Source organism: Pantherophis guttatus, chromosome 1, assembly GCF_059756535.1.
Source record: "Pantherophis guttatus breed Tessera chromosome 1, ASM5975653v1, whole genome shotgun sequence".
NCBI classification, from domain to species: domain Eukaryota; kingdom Metazoa; phylum Chordata; class Lepidosauria; order Squamata; family Colubridae; genus Pantherophis; species Pantherophis guttatus.
The window spans coordinates 284,410,281-284,426,233 of NC_142063.1; the positions used below are offsets into that span (position 1 = coordinate 284,410,281).

The window sequence follows — 15,953 nt, forward strand, 5'->3', positions numbered from 1 at the left end:
CTTCCAACAATCACTTCTGATTAAAAGTGGGAATCTCTCATAAAAAATGTTTCCAATTTTAAAAGAGCTCTCCATATAGAGCTCTTTTAAAACCAAGAATGCAGTGAAATAGAAGGAAACATTAGGCAAAAATGACAAGAATTTTGGCAGTGTTCCAAAACATGAATTTCCCCTCAATATTTGAGTAATGGTAATTTGTTAGGTATGGAAAACAAAGTTAATGTTATGTACAAAGCAAGATATAATCCATCTTAATATATAGTAATGGGCAGAGAACTATACCTAGTATATTTATTCAATGTTAGCATATGACAAACATACACAAAAAGAGACATCAATAAACAAAACTGAACATTTGAGAAGTTCCCTGCATAACTCTAGGAAATTTCTTTTTGTAATCAACAGATGTTAGAAATATTGGATACATTAAAACAATAATATTTAATAAATTGAGATGACCACACCAAAATTCAGAGTTGACCTGAATTCCAAAACAAGTGAATTGATAGAAGTCAAGACTTTCAAAATTATGGAACCAAATTTAATGTTTTAAATAATAGGACTGCACTTCATAGGGACGATAACCATAACAACTGTCTACACCTTCTTAAGCAAATCCATCTTGCTCTAATCTAAGATCTCATGTCCTGGGATCATACTGAACATTAAGTATTATCTTCATAGTTGGTGCTTCAGTTGTATTACAATATTTATCAAGCCACCCCTAATTTTTAATTTGTTTTAAAGTATAAAGAAATTGGGGGAAAAAGATACCTTAATTATTAAATTTGGGCAAAAAGAATAAGATTTAAATAAACCAAGATTTGTGTTGGTATATTCCTAACCTCTCTTTCTTTCATAATGGAACTCATGCAGATGTAGGATACTTGTGACATCTTGTCATTGTTCTTCAGATATAACTAGGTCGTTAATGAGTCAAACCTTTCCAAAGAGCATCTTAAATAAGTCCATTAGGAACCCCAACATTAAAGGGAAAAAATGAAAAAGTAACTTTAATAAGAGAACTAAAGAAATAAAATAAATCCCCAAAATATACAGTAGAAAAAAAATGAAAAAGTAGTCAGCATCTTTCTCATTGAGAATAGAACATAATACAAGCAGAAAACATTGGAAAATATAATGAAAAATTATTATAACAATAATTTGAGTAGAATATATTAAGACAGAAAAGTTATTGCATTGATTCCACAGAATTTGAAAATAATGATGATAATGGAGAAAAATATTATTGCCAACAGAAGTACAAATAGGTATATAGGCTATCATAGAAAAGCAGCTTGTATTAAGTTTTAGAATGAAAAGCGTGCAAAAATCTGGGTCAAGAAAAAGAATGTCTTTTAAACGTTTAGTAAGAAGAGCAGACAGAATATAATACAAATAAAAGAATACAAATGATAATCAGACAATAAAAATAGAAATTAATAATATTAAAAGGGAACATGTTTGCCTGTCCCATGAATTATAAAATAACTAGAAAAGGGGGCAGACAAAAATACTTCAGAGCAAAAAGAACAAAATAAAATGTTATGTTAAAGCAAGCATTCAGAATAAAGAAAATACAACAAAAATATCCAGAATCCAGACGTTGGATTAAGAAAATCAGATCAAATTATCATTAGTATTTCTCCTGACTCCAGATAATAAAAAAAGCTTTTACCGGAAGAAGGTTTTATGTTGAACAAAAATATTATTTGTTATACTTTAGATGAAAGACAAATTAAAATCTGATAAATAAAAGCTGTAAAAACAAGAAGAAAAGACACAGCCTATTAGCTTTATTAAGAGTTAGATGACAAGTTGAGTTAAACATAAGAAAAATAAATGAAGAAAAGTAGTCAAATTAATCATACACGAGGTACTCAGAATAAATTTAAATGCTGATATTTACACTAATATTCCATGTACATGTTTTGGAATTTAGCTTATTCAGCATACTAATTATTCTAGTTCCTGAAATAGATTTTATACACTTTGTATTTAAAGAATTTAAAGAAGCTTTTATTTATCAGTGTTGTCTTGATAGAAAAAAAAAAAGGAAAGAAAATTTGGATAGAGTAAAAAGGAAAGAAAATTTGTATATATACATGTGTGTATACACACACACCCGCCTACACAAAACCTTCATTTGTTGGGGCTATACAAAGTTTTAGAAAGAGCTGCTTTGCAAAACTTTTAGCACCTATACTTGAAGTTTTTTAACAACTTTGTTCTTTAGATACTTAAATTACTGCTTTGAAATCTGTTCCCAGTTGTCTCAGTGTGTACATAGGTAGACAAACTATTTTGTTTCATTAGCAGTTCTAGCAGAAGTGTGCAATGCATGCACATATGGAAAACTAGGGACAATTTTCACGCAGTCTCATAAGCCTTGCAAAAGATGTAGCTTTATTGCTTCAATGTTAGAGATATCCTGTTTATCAGTTTCAAGAAGAATGTGGTTCAAATTCTACATATTAAATTTTATTTTTATTATATGGTTTCCTCATTTTAAAGGCATACACCTGGTTAATCTTTCAAGACATTATATTTAATGCATGTTTTGTAAATATTTTCACTTCTATCAAAGTTTTTCTTTTTTAAATCTTGTCCAATTTTGACCTATTCTGTAGATCAAAAAAAGACAAGTCAAAACCTGGAGTAAAGTCAGAGACTTCAGATCAAGAACCAGAGGGGCTGACTCTTTTGGTGCCAGATATCCAAAGGACTGCTGAAATTGTTTACGCTGCAACAACAAGTTTGCGTCAAGCTAATCAAGGTAAATGATCTTGAATTTTTGCATTCTATCTTTTAGCAATATACAAATTCTCAACAAGACTGAGGTAACAATGAGTTCAGAAATAGAAAACCTTAAAAAAACTATGGACAAGTAGATAAAAAATAACATGCAATCTTTTTAAAACGTTAAAAAAATGATCAAATGTTAACTAATAATATACCTGGGCAAGAACTTTTTCATTCTTCCTGAGACATAGAAAAATGAAACATTATCCCAAGTTCTTTTGCATACATGTCTCAGGTGCGGAAGATCAAGGCCACACATGAAGTTCCAGTTAAACTGATTTATTGCCTGTGCACAGGATTTTTAGTCAACTAACCATTAGCATTATTTTGGTGCTAGATGAGGGTTAAGGGAATTCAAGAAAGGTTGGAATTAAGAAAGGTCTGTTTGGTGTCCATTTGTGGCAATGTAGAGACTCCAGGCAAGGGGTGTCAAACTGGCAGCCCATGGGCTGGATGTGTCACACGCAGGCCATGCCCACCCCACCTCCACCAAGGGAAAAACGTCATGATACGTCACATGACGGCAACATAACGCCACAAGTTTGACACCCGAGCTCTAGGTTGATCTCTTTGACTCTGCCCACAGGCTGTGCCACTCACTTTACACACATACTTCTTCCTTCCATCTGGACTACTTTGCTAGAGTCTAGAATATCCATCAAAGAAGACTATGCTATTAATACAAAACTACTGAAGCTTTTATTCATTGTGCTTCTCTTTAGAAATTCCTGTGACACAGATAGAATAGGACCAAGCACAAAGTTGGATCCAAAAAAATGCCATTATGTTTGACTTTAGGGCCATCAGCGTAGTGTCTCCACAATTAGGATGAGCCTGTTTTTTGATGATGCAAAATGGAACTTCTGAATTTTGCAGTAAAGAAATACTATAGATAAATTTAACAGTACTTTATTAAATGTTATATGTTTTGTTGTAACCATTGCAACAGAGAGAAAATTGGCTGAATCCTCTAAAAAAGCTGCAATGAAACCCAAGCCATTGTCAGTTTTAAGATCTCTTGAAGAGAAATATGTAGCTGTAATGAAAAAACTCCAGTTTGGTAAGTAAATAATCTATATTATAGCATTAAAAAAATCCCAAAGGCATTTTTGTGGCTTTTGTTGCTTTGAGATTTAATTTCAAAAACATTTTTAATGGAATATCTATATAAACACTGACAAAGGTGATATTTTTATTACTCCTTTGTAGTCCTTTCAGAATGTGTTTAATGATTTAGACAATACGAGAAGATGCAATTATCCCCAAAAGTATAAGTTAAAATTTGCCCAAAAATATTTGCCAAAATTTTAGATATAATTACCTGAAGTTTAGTACAAATTTAGTACTTGTAATGGAGTAAGAGAAAACCAGGAGCACTAGCAAAACTTTCAAGGGAAATGCAACTTTGACAAATAAATTTGAAATAAGCAAGAAAAGTAATTATGCAGATATGAGGCATTTCCAAGAATAAATGTTAGTGAGGCAGAAACAGTATCATAGTTTGAGGGAAACTATTGCTATTCTATGCTTTTTGCATTATTTATGTTTTTGATCACTGGTTTTGTTTTACTTTGTTTCTATTTTTTTAAATTATTAGCTGCCCAGAGTCATGTATATAGGATAGGCAGCCATATAAACCATGTATTTGTGAGACAGACACACACACACACACACACACACACACACACACACACACACACAGAGGGGAGGGGAATGAACTGATGGCAAATAGTAGTGTTGGACACTTGTTTCATTCTACTTTGGAGGGAAAAGGGAAAATATGTTGAGGAAAAACTAGCACAGTTAACACTTAAAAGAGAGGAGTATGTCTTTATTTCTTGCTTGTAAGCACCAATAGGCATCAGATTGGCCACTGTGAGAAAAGTGCTGGACTAAGGTATCCTAAACCAGGGGAGCTATCCTTGTTCTTAAACTTAACATGATAATTTACTCACTTTCTCCTATAGTTATCGTATCATTACTGTTGTGTTCTGGAAGAATACATAGGTAGAATAACTTCACAGTTTTAAATTACACAATAAGCAGAGGTAGTGTAGATATAAACTCAGGGAATTTGGACTGACATTTTAATCTTTTAAAACTGTGAAAATATTTTTATTTACTGATTTGTTTTTATTAAATTTGATTATTTTATCCAGTTAAAATGCAGTTTTGCTCTCCTAAGTAAGAATGTAACGCTTTTTATTTTTAGATACTTTTGAGATGGTTTCTGAAGATGATGATGGGAAACTTGTGTTTAAAGTAAATTACCACTACATGTCTCAGGTGAAAAATGCCACTGATGCAAACAGTGCTGCTAGAGCCCGACGTCTTGCTCAAGAAGCTGTAACGCTTTCTACATCACTGCCACTTTCTTCATCATCCAGTGTTTTTGTTCGCTGTGATGAGGAGAGACTAGATATCATGAAGGTAAAGCCAGACTTATATCCATTATGCTAGTTAAGTAATATTGATACTTATTTTGTGGAATTCATTGGACCCTGGAAGTGGCAAGGGGCAATTTAGGCCACTACTTCTATACATCTCTTTCCCACCTGATAGAATTTGATAGTTCAGTTAGTTCACTTTTCAGGTCTAGTTTTTAAGTTCTTATGGAAACAGGTTTGCCAGAAGATGTCTCCTAAATTTGTTTTAGTTTTATGAATGGAAAGATGACAGAAGAGCAAAAAGGAAATAGGAGAGACAAGTCATTGAAATAAAAAACCAGAGAGAAGTGAAAACTCTAGGGAATATCATTAGCTGTAGATAAAAGAGGCTGTGCCCATCTATTTGGGAGAAAGAAGCCAAACAGCCATTCAGAAGTTAGGATAAAGGTAAATTTAGCCAAAGACTATTGCTTTAAAAAATAAATTAGCTAATTAACCAGTTGTAATTTCTGTGGCAAATTGTATTGCGATCTGGTTTCCTTTGATTCTTAAGTATAACCGAATTTAACTTTTTCAAAAGGTTTTGATAACTGGCCCAGCAGACACACCTTATGCAAATGGCTGTTTTGAATTTGATGTGTATTTTCCACAAGACTATCCTAACTCACCTCCACTTGTCAACCTGGAAACAACTGGAGGACACAGCGTGAGATTCAATCCAAACCTATACAATGATGGCAAGGTAAATGGTTTGTTAAACTCATTGGAGACCAGTGTGATTGAAGCAAATCTTCTGGTCATCCTTGGTGAAGTTGGCATCTACAGTTTTAATTTAGTAGGATGAAAAATATACTAAGATCACAATTTGCTTTGTGTAAAATAAAATACCATTGCCTGGTGGGGATCCCATAAAATATTATTAGGGTTTTATGTATATTTACATATTCCGATCCACCAATAAGTAGAAACCAGTCTCTCTATATTGACTGTATTTCTGAATTCAGTGTATAACATCAGAGTTTATTTTCAGTAGAAGACTATGATAGTGGGTTTTCAATATATACCAGTCACCCCTTGACGACAGAGGAAGACACTTTACCGTTTCTTAAATTACACAGCACTCATCAGCTTTGGAGAGGAGAGAAGGTTGTGATAGCATTTATGAAGCCTATCGGATTGGAGTCCTAAATGGTTCAAAATCTTTTATTTTCAGGTTTGTTTAAGTATACTCAATACCTGGCACGGAAGACCAGAAGAGAAGTGGAATCCCCAGACATCAAGCTTTTTACAAGTATGTAACTTTTTCTTCATTAGTGCTTCATGATGCACTTTCTTCATGATGTTGCAATACAAACCATACAACATTTGCACCTAATGTCAGAAAGCAAGTACATCGCTGCATGAATATTTTCATTTTTCCATCATTGTGTCTAGCCCCAGATGCCTTGAAATCAAGCTGGTAAGCAGAGTGTTTACATTAAGATGGTTAAATCTTAGTGTTCTATTACAAAATGCATGTTACTCGGGTCCACCATAAACATATTTAGCCATGGTTTGCAGTAGGTTATCAAACAGCATATGGAAGAGCCTGTGGATGAACAAGAAAACATTTACTGAAAAATATTTAATCATTTAATTGTTTTATGTTAAGAAACAAAACGGAAATGGATCTATATTGACAAGAAAAAAGTGGCAAAAACACAAGCAAAGTGCTCCTCCCATGAACAGAACCAACTGTTTTGTGAGCCTTTTAAAAACATTTTAAAGGCACACTATCACTTTTTAACCTGTTATGATAGCATATAAGCACTTAAACTGAACAGAGTATCATTTTGTTAACATGAATCGATTCTGCAATCCTGCAAAGGGACAAAGTTTTTTTTGTTTTTGTTTTTTTAATTTTGATTTATATGCCGTCCTTCTCCGGAGACTCAGGGCGGCTTACAATGTGTTAAGCAATAGCCTTCATACTTTTGTATATTTATACAAAGTCAGCTTATTGCCCCCACAAACTGGGTCCTCAATTTACCTACCTTAGAAAGGATGGAAGGCTGAGTCAACCTTGAGCCTGGTGAGATTCAAACTTACAGTAATTGCAGACAGCTGGTGTTAATCACAGTGCTATCAGTCTGCTGAGCCATCAGAACCTTGACCTGATTAATGTTATTGGAAAGTTTCAGTTATTTTTATGTTTTCATTAATTCTAATGTTGGCCTACATAAAAACTTTTCTTTCTATAGGTACTGGTCTCTGTGCAATCGCTCATTTTAGTTGCAGAGCCCTATTTCAATGAACCGGGCTACGAAAGATCTAGAGGGACTCCAAGTGGCACACAGAGTTCCAGAGAATATGATGGAAATATACGGCAAGCAACAGTTAAATGGGCAATGCTTGAACAAATCAGAAATCCTTCCCCATGTTTTAAAGAGGTTTGTGTTTGTGGTTTTCTAGACGATCTAACTGTTGTAAATCACCATAATGTAAGCTAGCTAAGGATATGACCTAAAATACATGTTTATCATGGAGGTAAGGCATATAGATTAAGAAGCCATCATTCCATTTCTCACGCACTGCTCAACTAGATGCCTTTTGCTAAGCCTACCAGTCATACTTTTCCTGTTGCTCCTCAAGGAGTAGTATTCATTCACTCAGCAGGGTGGGGAATAGACCAGAGGTGGGTTTCAGCAGGTTCTGACTGTTTACTTATATGTATTATGTATTTTTATTTTTTATATTGTTGCTTGTTTTTATATTGTGAGCTAGCCAGAGTCATTTTGCAGTCAGGCAACATCTAAATCTAAATAAATAAATTATATCATTGCCACCAATTTATATCATTTCTGCAATGACTTTATTTGTACAATTGAAAAACATGTACATTTGAAAAATAGAATCAAAGACGTAATATTTTTAAAAAACAACCATCTTATGGAAAAACATTTTAAATTAAGAACACTATTTTTTTTTCCCATTTTATTTGATTGCTCAGTGTTCCGCATCAAATTATGCATATGAGTTTAGAGGACATCCTAAAGAAAGAATGCATTCAAAGAAAGCAATAGGAATATCTTGTTTTTTGAGATTAGGTGGCCAATTATGTTTTTGCTAAACAATGTAAGAATTAAATCCTAAACAAAGTAAGAATTAAATCCTTCGCTTCCTTGAATTTTCCTCTGCACTATACTTGCTTTGTTGGGAGTAGCATTCCTAAAGCATTTGCAATTGTAGAAGTTGGCAGTAGAAACTGAATTACTGATTTATAATTAAAACAATGGTGAGCTGAACATTACACAGAAAAGGGCTTTGATACTTAAAATACAATGAAAACAAGCCAGACCACTAGCTTCCACTTTTTAAGGCCATGAAATGTTTAAGACAATTCTAATGAAATACATAGTTGGCTCCTGTTCTCCTCTTATTATCTGTACATTTCTTTACTTACTGCTAAACTTGGAAGTGACCTTGCAAGCTTCCATTTGGAGCCAAAATAAATCATGCATAGCCCTGGCCTTGTTTAAAATTATATATGTGTCTATCTCTCATCGTCCATCAGTCATATTACCCCCATTATTGTAATACATTAGTGCTTAGTTAACGACTTGTGATTTTTGGTAGTATATACAGTAGACACTATTGCCAAGTATTTTTTGCAAAATTTTCTAAAGTATTGCATGCAGTTAATAGATGTATCTATTGGCATATTTTACTGCAAAATCCTAATGGTTTTTGGTCCCTTGGAATGAAATTTGTCCAATAGTAGCATTAAATTAACCTAACAGAAAAATAAATAGATCAGTGCATAGAGTGCCCACATTCCTTCAATTGTATTTAAGGCTTGAGAATTGTACCACAAAACTACATGTTCCTAAACCTTCCCATTTTCTTAACAAATTTTTTTATATTTTTTGTAATCTTAATCAATCATAAATAATATTCAGAGAGGTTGTTTTTAAACCATGAATGACTTCAACTGTACTTAAAGCCAGTAGGAGTTATATTTGGGTTTCTTTATTTACTTATTTATTTAATTATTACATATGACCATCCAACTATCAGATTGGGTGAATAATACAGAATTAAAACCAAATACAAACACTAACAAAAATAAAAACAATAGAAAGATAATTTCATATCAATCATTGCATTTCTATCTTAATTCTGAGGCACCAGGAGCTATCATGATAAATCAGAATAGAAGCATCTCTCTTTTACATAAGATATGGTTTATAAATACAAGTTTTTTTCATGTAATTGATTATCAAGACTTTATATTTTAAATGTAGAACAAGTGTCTAAGGCTACTTCACGCTCCTAGTTAAATGTGATTTTAATTATTTTTTTTTAATTGATAAGCACTAAAACTGCATGAAATTCAATAAAGAACTCCCTTCCTTTCAGTTCTTTAAAATCCTCTCAATTGAATGGCTGGTAAATTGGAAAAAAAATAGGAGAAGTAACTCACAATTCAACATATTAAAATCCATTTAACAATTCTTTAATCTGTAATAAAACTTTAACATCAGATTAAAATACAGTAAAGAAAATTTAACTAAGAATGTGAACTTGAGCACAAGTAAGTCTACTCAACATGGAGGTTTTTATTATTTATTTATATCCCATCTTTATTATTTTTACAAGTAACTCAAGGCGATAACCATATGTAACACACCTTCCTCCTCTTATTTTCCCTACTGCAAGAACCCTGTGAAGTGAGTCAGGTTAAGAAAGAATGACCAGCCCAAGATCACCCATGTGGCTTTCATGACTAAGGCAGGACTTGAAGTTACTATCTCTTGCTTTCTAATCCGGTACCTTAACCTCTAGACCAAACTGGTTTTTGTTGACCCTAAAAAGTAAAAGATCAAGCCACATGGTTGCTCTCCCTCCACCACTTGTGAGAGTAAATTTGCACCAGTATCCATTAATCTCACAGATACTCAGATATTGAAGGTCATATGAGGCCAATTGGTAAATAGAAAATATTCTGAGATACTCAGGTTCATGTATGGTAAACTCACACCTTTTGAAGATTGCTAAACAAAACAAATTTAAATGTAAATAGTGTACAGAATTATATTTTCGTAACTAAAACAGTTGTATTCTTATCTTATAAGTTTATGTGAGAATTTTTTTGAATAATGACATTCAAACCAATTAGTTAAACCAATGTAATTATTTAATTCCATTCTCAAGATTGTTAAAGAGCTCTTAACTAATTTCCTACTTAGATAGTTGTTTATATCAAAAAACATATCTCATCACAAACATCAGCAGTCTATCAGCAGTGCTTTAAAGCAGCCATATCTTTTCCCATTGCATTTGCCTGATGAACTTAGGAAATGAAGCAGTTCCTTCCATGTTCATGAACATCAGAAGCATTGTGAAGTTGTAATTGCTCTTAATGCATAGGATGGACACTTAGATATATTAGATCTGTATATATTAAACACTTTGATAATTCAAAACTATACATTAATAGCTAACTATTATTTCTGCTCCTATTCTTTTTTTTTATAGGTTATACATAAACACTTCTACTTGAAGAGGATAGAGATAATGGCTCAGTGTGAGGAGTGGATAGCAGATATACAGCAGTACAGCAGCGATAAACGGGTAGGCAGAACTATGTCTCATCACGCTGCAGCTCTAAAGGTAAGAAGCTAAAATCATATGCATTCGTGGCTATTTTCACCAAGAGTGAGTGAGTGAGTGAGTGAATGAATGAATGAATGAATATATTAAAGTAGGAAGTTCCTTAAAAATTAGACCTTATGCATTCTAAAACTATTGTGAGATTGAATTGTTTTTTTTAATAATATTTTTTTATTTTTTCAAACATAAACATATATCTTTCAAGAACGAAGTCTCAATCCGGTCATAGATAGGTACAATCGCTTACATTTCTTTAACCAGCTCCATTAACAATTTCCCATTACATTTTTTAAAATTAAAAATCAAACAAATTTTTTTTTAACATGAATTCTAGCATCTTAAATCTAAACCATTCTATTATATCATCACGAATTTAATTTCCAAATGAACTTAACTCATTTTTCTTTTAACCTCAATATCAAAACATTAATCTTAAAAAAATATTCTAACCTCTTAAATCTAATTATTTACAATTTTATCACCACAATTCTTATTTTCAAATTAAATACAACTCTATTTTTATTTCAATTTATAGAACAAAATTCTATCCATATTTCTTAATCTCTAGGCACATTCCATCAAATCTTTAAATCTTAGACTTTATCACTTTAACTTTAATTTTCTCACACTTATCATCTATTACACATTTCATTTTACACACATTTATCCCAAAATCCATATCCTCCTCCATATCTCCTACTATTATTTTACTGATTTCCAGCTTATTTTATTTTAGCTGATTTTCAGCATATTCTCCTCCATACTTCCAACTATTGTTTGGCTGATTTCCAGCATATTATTATTTTGGCTGATTTCCAGCATAATCTCCTCCATACCTCCAACTATTGTTTGGCTGATTTCCAGCATATTTTATTTTGGCTGATTTCCAGCATATTCTCCTCCGTACCTCCAACTATTATTTGGCTGATTTCCAGCATCTTTTATTTTGGCTGATTTCCAGTATATTTTATTTTGGCTGATTTCCAGCAAAATCTCCTCCAAGCCTCCAACTATTGTTTGGCTGATTTCCAGCATCTTCTCCTCCAGAACACCAACTCTTATTTCGCTGGTATCCAGCATCTCTTATTTTAACTTTTTCCTTGCAGTATATTTGTCTATTATTTAGCTATTTCCCAGTATACTCTTCTGGATTAATTCTCAACACATTTCATAATATTAATCATTTCCAGCATATATTGAATTCAGTCACAATTCGTTACTTAAGTCTGTGTATCTTATATTTTCATCCAATAATACATTAATCAGTTATATTTACTTCTCAAATTTGTTTACAAATTTAGAATTAAAACATGTTACATCAAACAATAAATTTTCTTACGTTTATCTCATATTGGCATATACTCTTATGTTTTTGCAAAAATATCATTTTTAACCACCTATACATCAATCCTCTATTTTAAATACCTTCTTTTATTTCCCATCTTTGTTACTTCAGGAACCCTCCTGTTTTTATCTAAAAATCATTTGTACATTTAGCTTTTAAACATTACACTTTAATTTTATCTGCTTTATTTCTTCATTTCCCTATCTGTCCATAAATGTTCCACTTCAAGATTCATATTTCCATATTAAAAACTCCATATATCACTTTAATTCTTTTGTAACATCAGCTACATGTAAAATCCATCAACTTCCTTTCTTTTAATCCTGCACCACTCCTTGTTGCTAAGCCAGTTAGTTTCGATTTTAATAAATCGAATGTATTTCTTCTTTCTTTGTAAAATCACCCAAAGACAGAATAGGAATCTTCAAAATCCAAAAGTCTATAGTTGATTTCAAAGTAACCCAAAGTAGGTAACAATTCAGAATGTTTCTTTTCCAAACAGAAGGAGGATCTCTGCAATCCACATTCTGCTTAGTCACAGCAATCCCCATTTTATAGCTATTATGTAACCCTACGTTTGTCTCTCTTCTTTAACTTCCCAAAGATGTTAAATCCCGAAATAATGCTTCTCATCCCCAAAGTCAAAAACCTTTGGTTATTTTCAAAGTAATCCAATTTAAGTAACAAAACACATTGTTTCTCTTTCAAGCCAAAAGCAATCTACAATTCACACTTTCACTTAGTCACGGCAATTCTCCATTTTATCAATTATGTGATCATCCATTTGTCTCTGTTCCTTTAGCTTTTAGCTTTTAAAGTTATCAGGTTTCTATTTGTCGCTTTTTTCTTTTTCTTTCTCCAAGAGTAATCCTTTCCAATTTTAAAAAAAGTTCCTCAATTTTCTAATTTGTTTCAATAAGCAGATTATTCCAAATCGGTCCGTGATACATTGAACTCCTTAATGGGTCTTTTCCTCCTGCACATTAATTTTACTAAATCTTCTTACCCCACAGATCTATAGCCACTGTTTAAGGCTAGGGGGTTCCTTGTAAAAATCCATATTGTACCGTTGTTCCTGCCTGCGTTGGTGTCACTCACCCGGCTTCCGAACACTTCGCTCTTTTCTTCTTTCTTCCTCCTGCACAGTGCTTCTCCGGTTTGCCCCGGCTTCGAGGCAGCCGCCATGGCTGCCGCACCCCTGCCGCCGGCTCAGAGGGTTTCTTCCGGCCTCCAAGGAACTTGCCTGTTCCTTTCGGCCATCCAAGGTGTCCCTCTCTTTCCCCTGTCCCTACAGGACAGATTCGGTCCGCAGACCTGTTGACGGCGGTTTGACAGTCGGGGTTTCCCCGACTGAGTCACCACAGAACCAAACCGGAAGCGAGATTGAATTGTTTTTATTGTCTTTTTTCTTCTTCCTTTTGGTTTGGAAAACATTGTAAAATATCAGTTAAATTGCACAACCCTTCTCTAAACCAGACCTTTCTCTATTCAAGATGTTCCTGTCATTTATCTTTATGAGTGGAATTGGCTACTATAGTCTTAAAGCAGCTCCATGTTTCCTTTTCCTCTCTCCCAATAGTGATTAATAATGCTGAAGATCAATAGAATATGTTTTTCCACCCATGCTAAGGGGCCATGAAAACCTGTAGTGTTTTGGTGTCTCACATATCCCTGACTAAATATTATGGAGAAATAGGAAGGAAAATTGAGTTCTATTGCTTTTAGCATAATCACATTTTGGGCATAGTATGTAAGTTTTAATAAACACTTTCTTAACATTTATATTTTGAAATAAGTGTTACATCTTCTACAATATTCCCCATTAGATTGCCACACCAAAGTCAGGTGAAACAAAATATCTTAATTCTTTCAATTCCTTTCTTTATGCATTCTGAACATGTGGATGAAGTTATCTTAAAGACATGACCCTTTTATGATTCATACATGCAGATTTCTTGCTTTGACTCTTTTAAACCAAGTAATAATTTGAAATTGAATGTCACTTAAAACCCAATTATTTTCAATGTCATTTCACATATTTAGCTGGAGGTAGCAAAAATCAAGTGAAATGCCTGCATTCCTGAATCATCCTACAGTTCAAGATGTAATTGTTAGGGTTAATGAATCCAATTTTGCTTACTTGTACCCAAAAGCTATAGGGCATTTGCAGATGTATAATATTCTGCAAGCTGTCTAAAATATAAACTTTAATTCTAAACTGCACAATTCTTTTATTCATCACAACTGCTGAAATATAACACATGAAATAAACTAAAAATGTATTTATCAGATTAATAAAATTCTTCTTCATGATTGTTGTGATTCACAGACATGGGTAATGTCTGCCTGGAGTTCATTCAGAATCTGCTGGAGCTAACATAATTTCTTGGGGGAGGGAGAGATGCGTAGGCACAGTTGTCACTGAATTCCTTCAATATGTGTTTGCCCAACAGTGATTTTATATTAATTCTTGGACCTTGTTGGTTCTTTTAAATTCTTCATTCTTTCCATCTTGTTCTATTTTATTTAGTGTGAATATATTTTAATTTATTTACTGTCCATTCTGCTCATAAACGGTTTTAAAATGCAATCTGTTCCTCCTTGTTCAGTCACCTTCCTGGATTTAGCCTTCATTCTTCAAGGATTAGTGAAACTACAGAAAATTGGACAAAATCTTTGAAGCTTCACTTTTTCCTCCACAAAGACCAACCTTGTATCCATTTCTTCCTTTACTTTCCTGCCTTCCTCCTATTGCAAAACATAAAGGATTTCATTTGATTTGCCCACTTCTACTCCAGCCCCCATTTGGAATTTTCCTGGTTCTCCCCACACTAATGTTGAAGCATTTTAAAATAACAATCACTTCCTTTTATGGAAAACGGTATTTTTAGTAGGAATAATTTTGGCTTGCTGGACAAGAGGGCCTGCCTTCACTTTTCAAGAACGAAGTAATTCTTCACCCAAATATCCCTTTGTTCTTGAACTTTTGTTTCTGTTCCCATAACAAGTCATTACTTTTTTTTTTATTCCTGCTTTCTACTTTCATTCCAGTGCCACACACACATTTCCAATTTTTTAAGGCCCATCCTGGAGTTAGATCTTTTTTTTTCAGTGTTTTCCAAGTAGATAGTTGCAGTAGCCCACTAGTTATGCATTAGCTGAGCAGCACTGCCCTCTTCAGAACCATGATCACCTTATAAAAATTAATCCATATGTTTGGCCTTTCTGTGTAGAATTTATTTTCTGACATATGTAGGGCAGCTACTTCTCCCCAGATTTTTTTTGTTTTATCAAACAGTATAAACTTGTCTGCACCTCTGCTCCACAGACATGAGTCTTTAGAAATGTAGTCCTTTTTTTTTCAGTTATGCGAAGTAGATCCCCTTCCAAGTAATAACTTACCAAAAGTATGATGGAGAAGAATGGTTACTTAAGTACAGCTGTAATTCTTCTCAGAAGCCACCATTTTGAGTCTCAGGAACTGAAGGCACTTCTTGAAAGCTGTGCCTAGTCATGTGTACAGTGCATGGGATGGTGTTTCCCATAAATTCTAGAAAATTCCACTTGGTTTTGCATAAGCATATAACCCATGAATATGAATTCACTCATAAATGCTTGAATAATTTCAGTTACAGGTACAGTAAGTTAATCAATTTTTCTCTTGATTCTGCACTTACATCTGTTTGAATGTACAATGTTCCATTCCTAGGAATGCTAAAAGTTAAGAAAATTAGAAAGATCTTATAAAAGATGGCGTATCTATATCC

The 15,953-nt window shown here is 33.2% G+C and overlaps 1 protein-coding gene across 14 annotated transcripts in view; it reads left to right on the forward strand.

The window, feature by feature from the left end:
• Window positions 1-15,953, forward strand: part of BIRC6 (baculoviral IAP repeat containing 6) — a 157,085-nt gene that overhangs the window by 139,752 nt on the left and 1,380 nt on the right. For all 14 annotated transcript variants that reach the window (XM_034428129.3, XM_034428130.3, XM_034428133.3 and 11 more), the window contains 7 exons: window positions 2,631-2,776; window positions 3,752-3,862; window positions 5,015-5,232; window positions 5,770-5,931; window positions 6,403-6,480; window positions 7,430-7,618; window positions 10,707-10,841. In XM_034428129.3, the coding sequence (XP_034284020.2) occupies window positions 2,631-2,776; window positions 3,752-3,862; window positions 5,015-5,232; window positions 5,770-5,931; window positions 6,403-6,480; window positions 7,430-7,618; window positions 10,707-10,841 (1,039 nt within the window). The remainder of the gene's footprint in view (window positions 1-2,630; window positions 2,777-3,751; window positions 3,863-5,014; window positions 5,233-5,769; window positions 5,932-6,402; window positions 6,481-7,429; window positions 7,619-10,706; window positions 10,842-15,953) is intronic.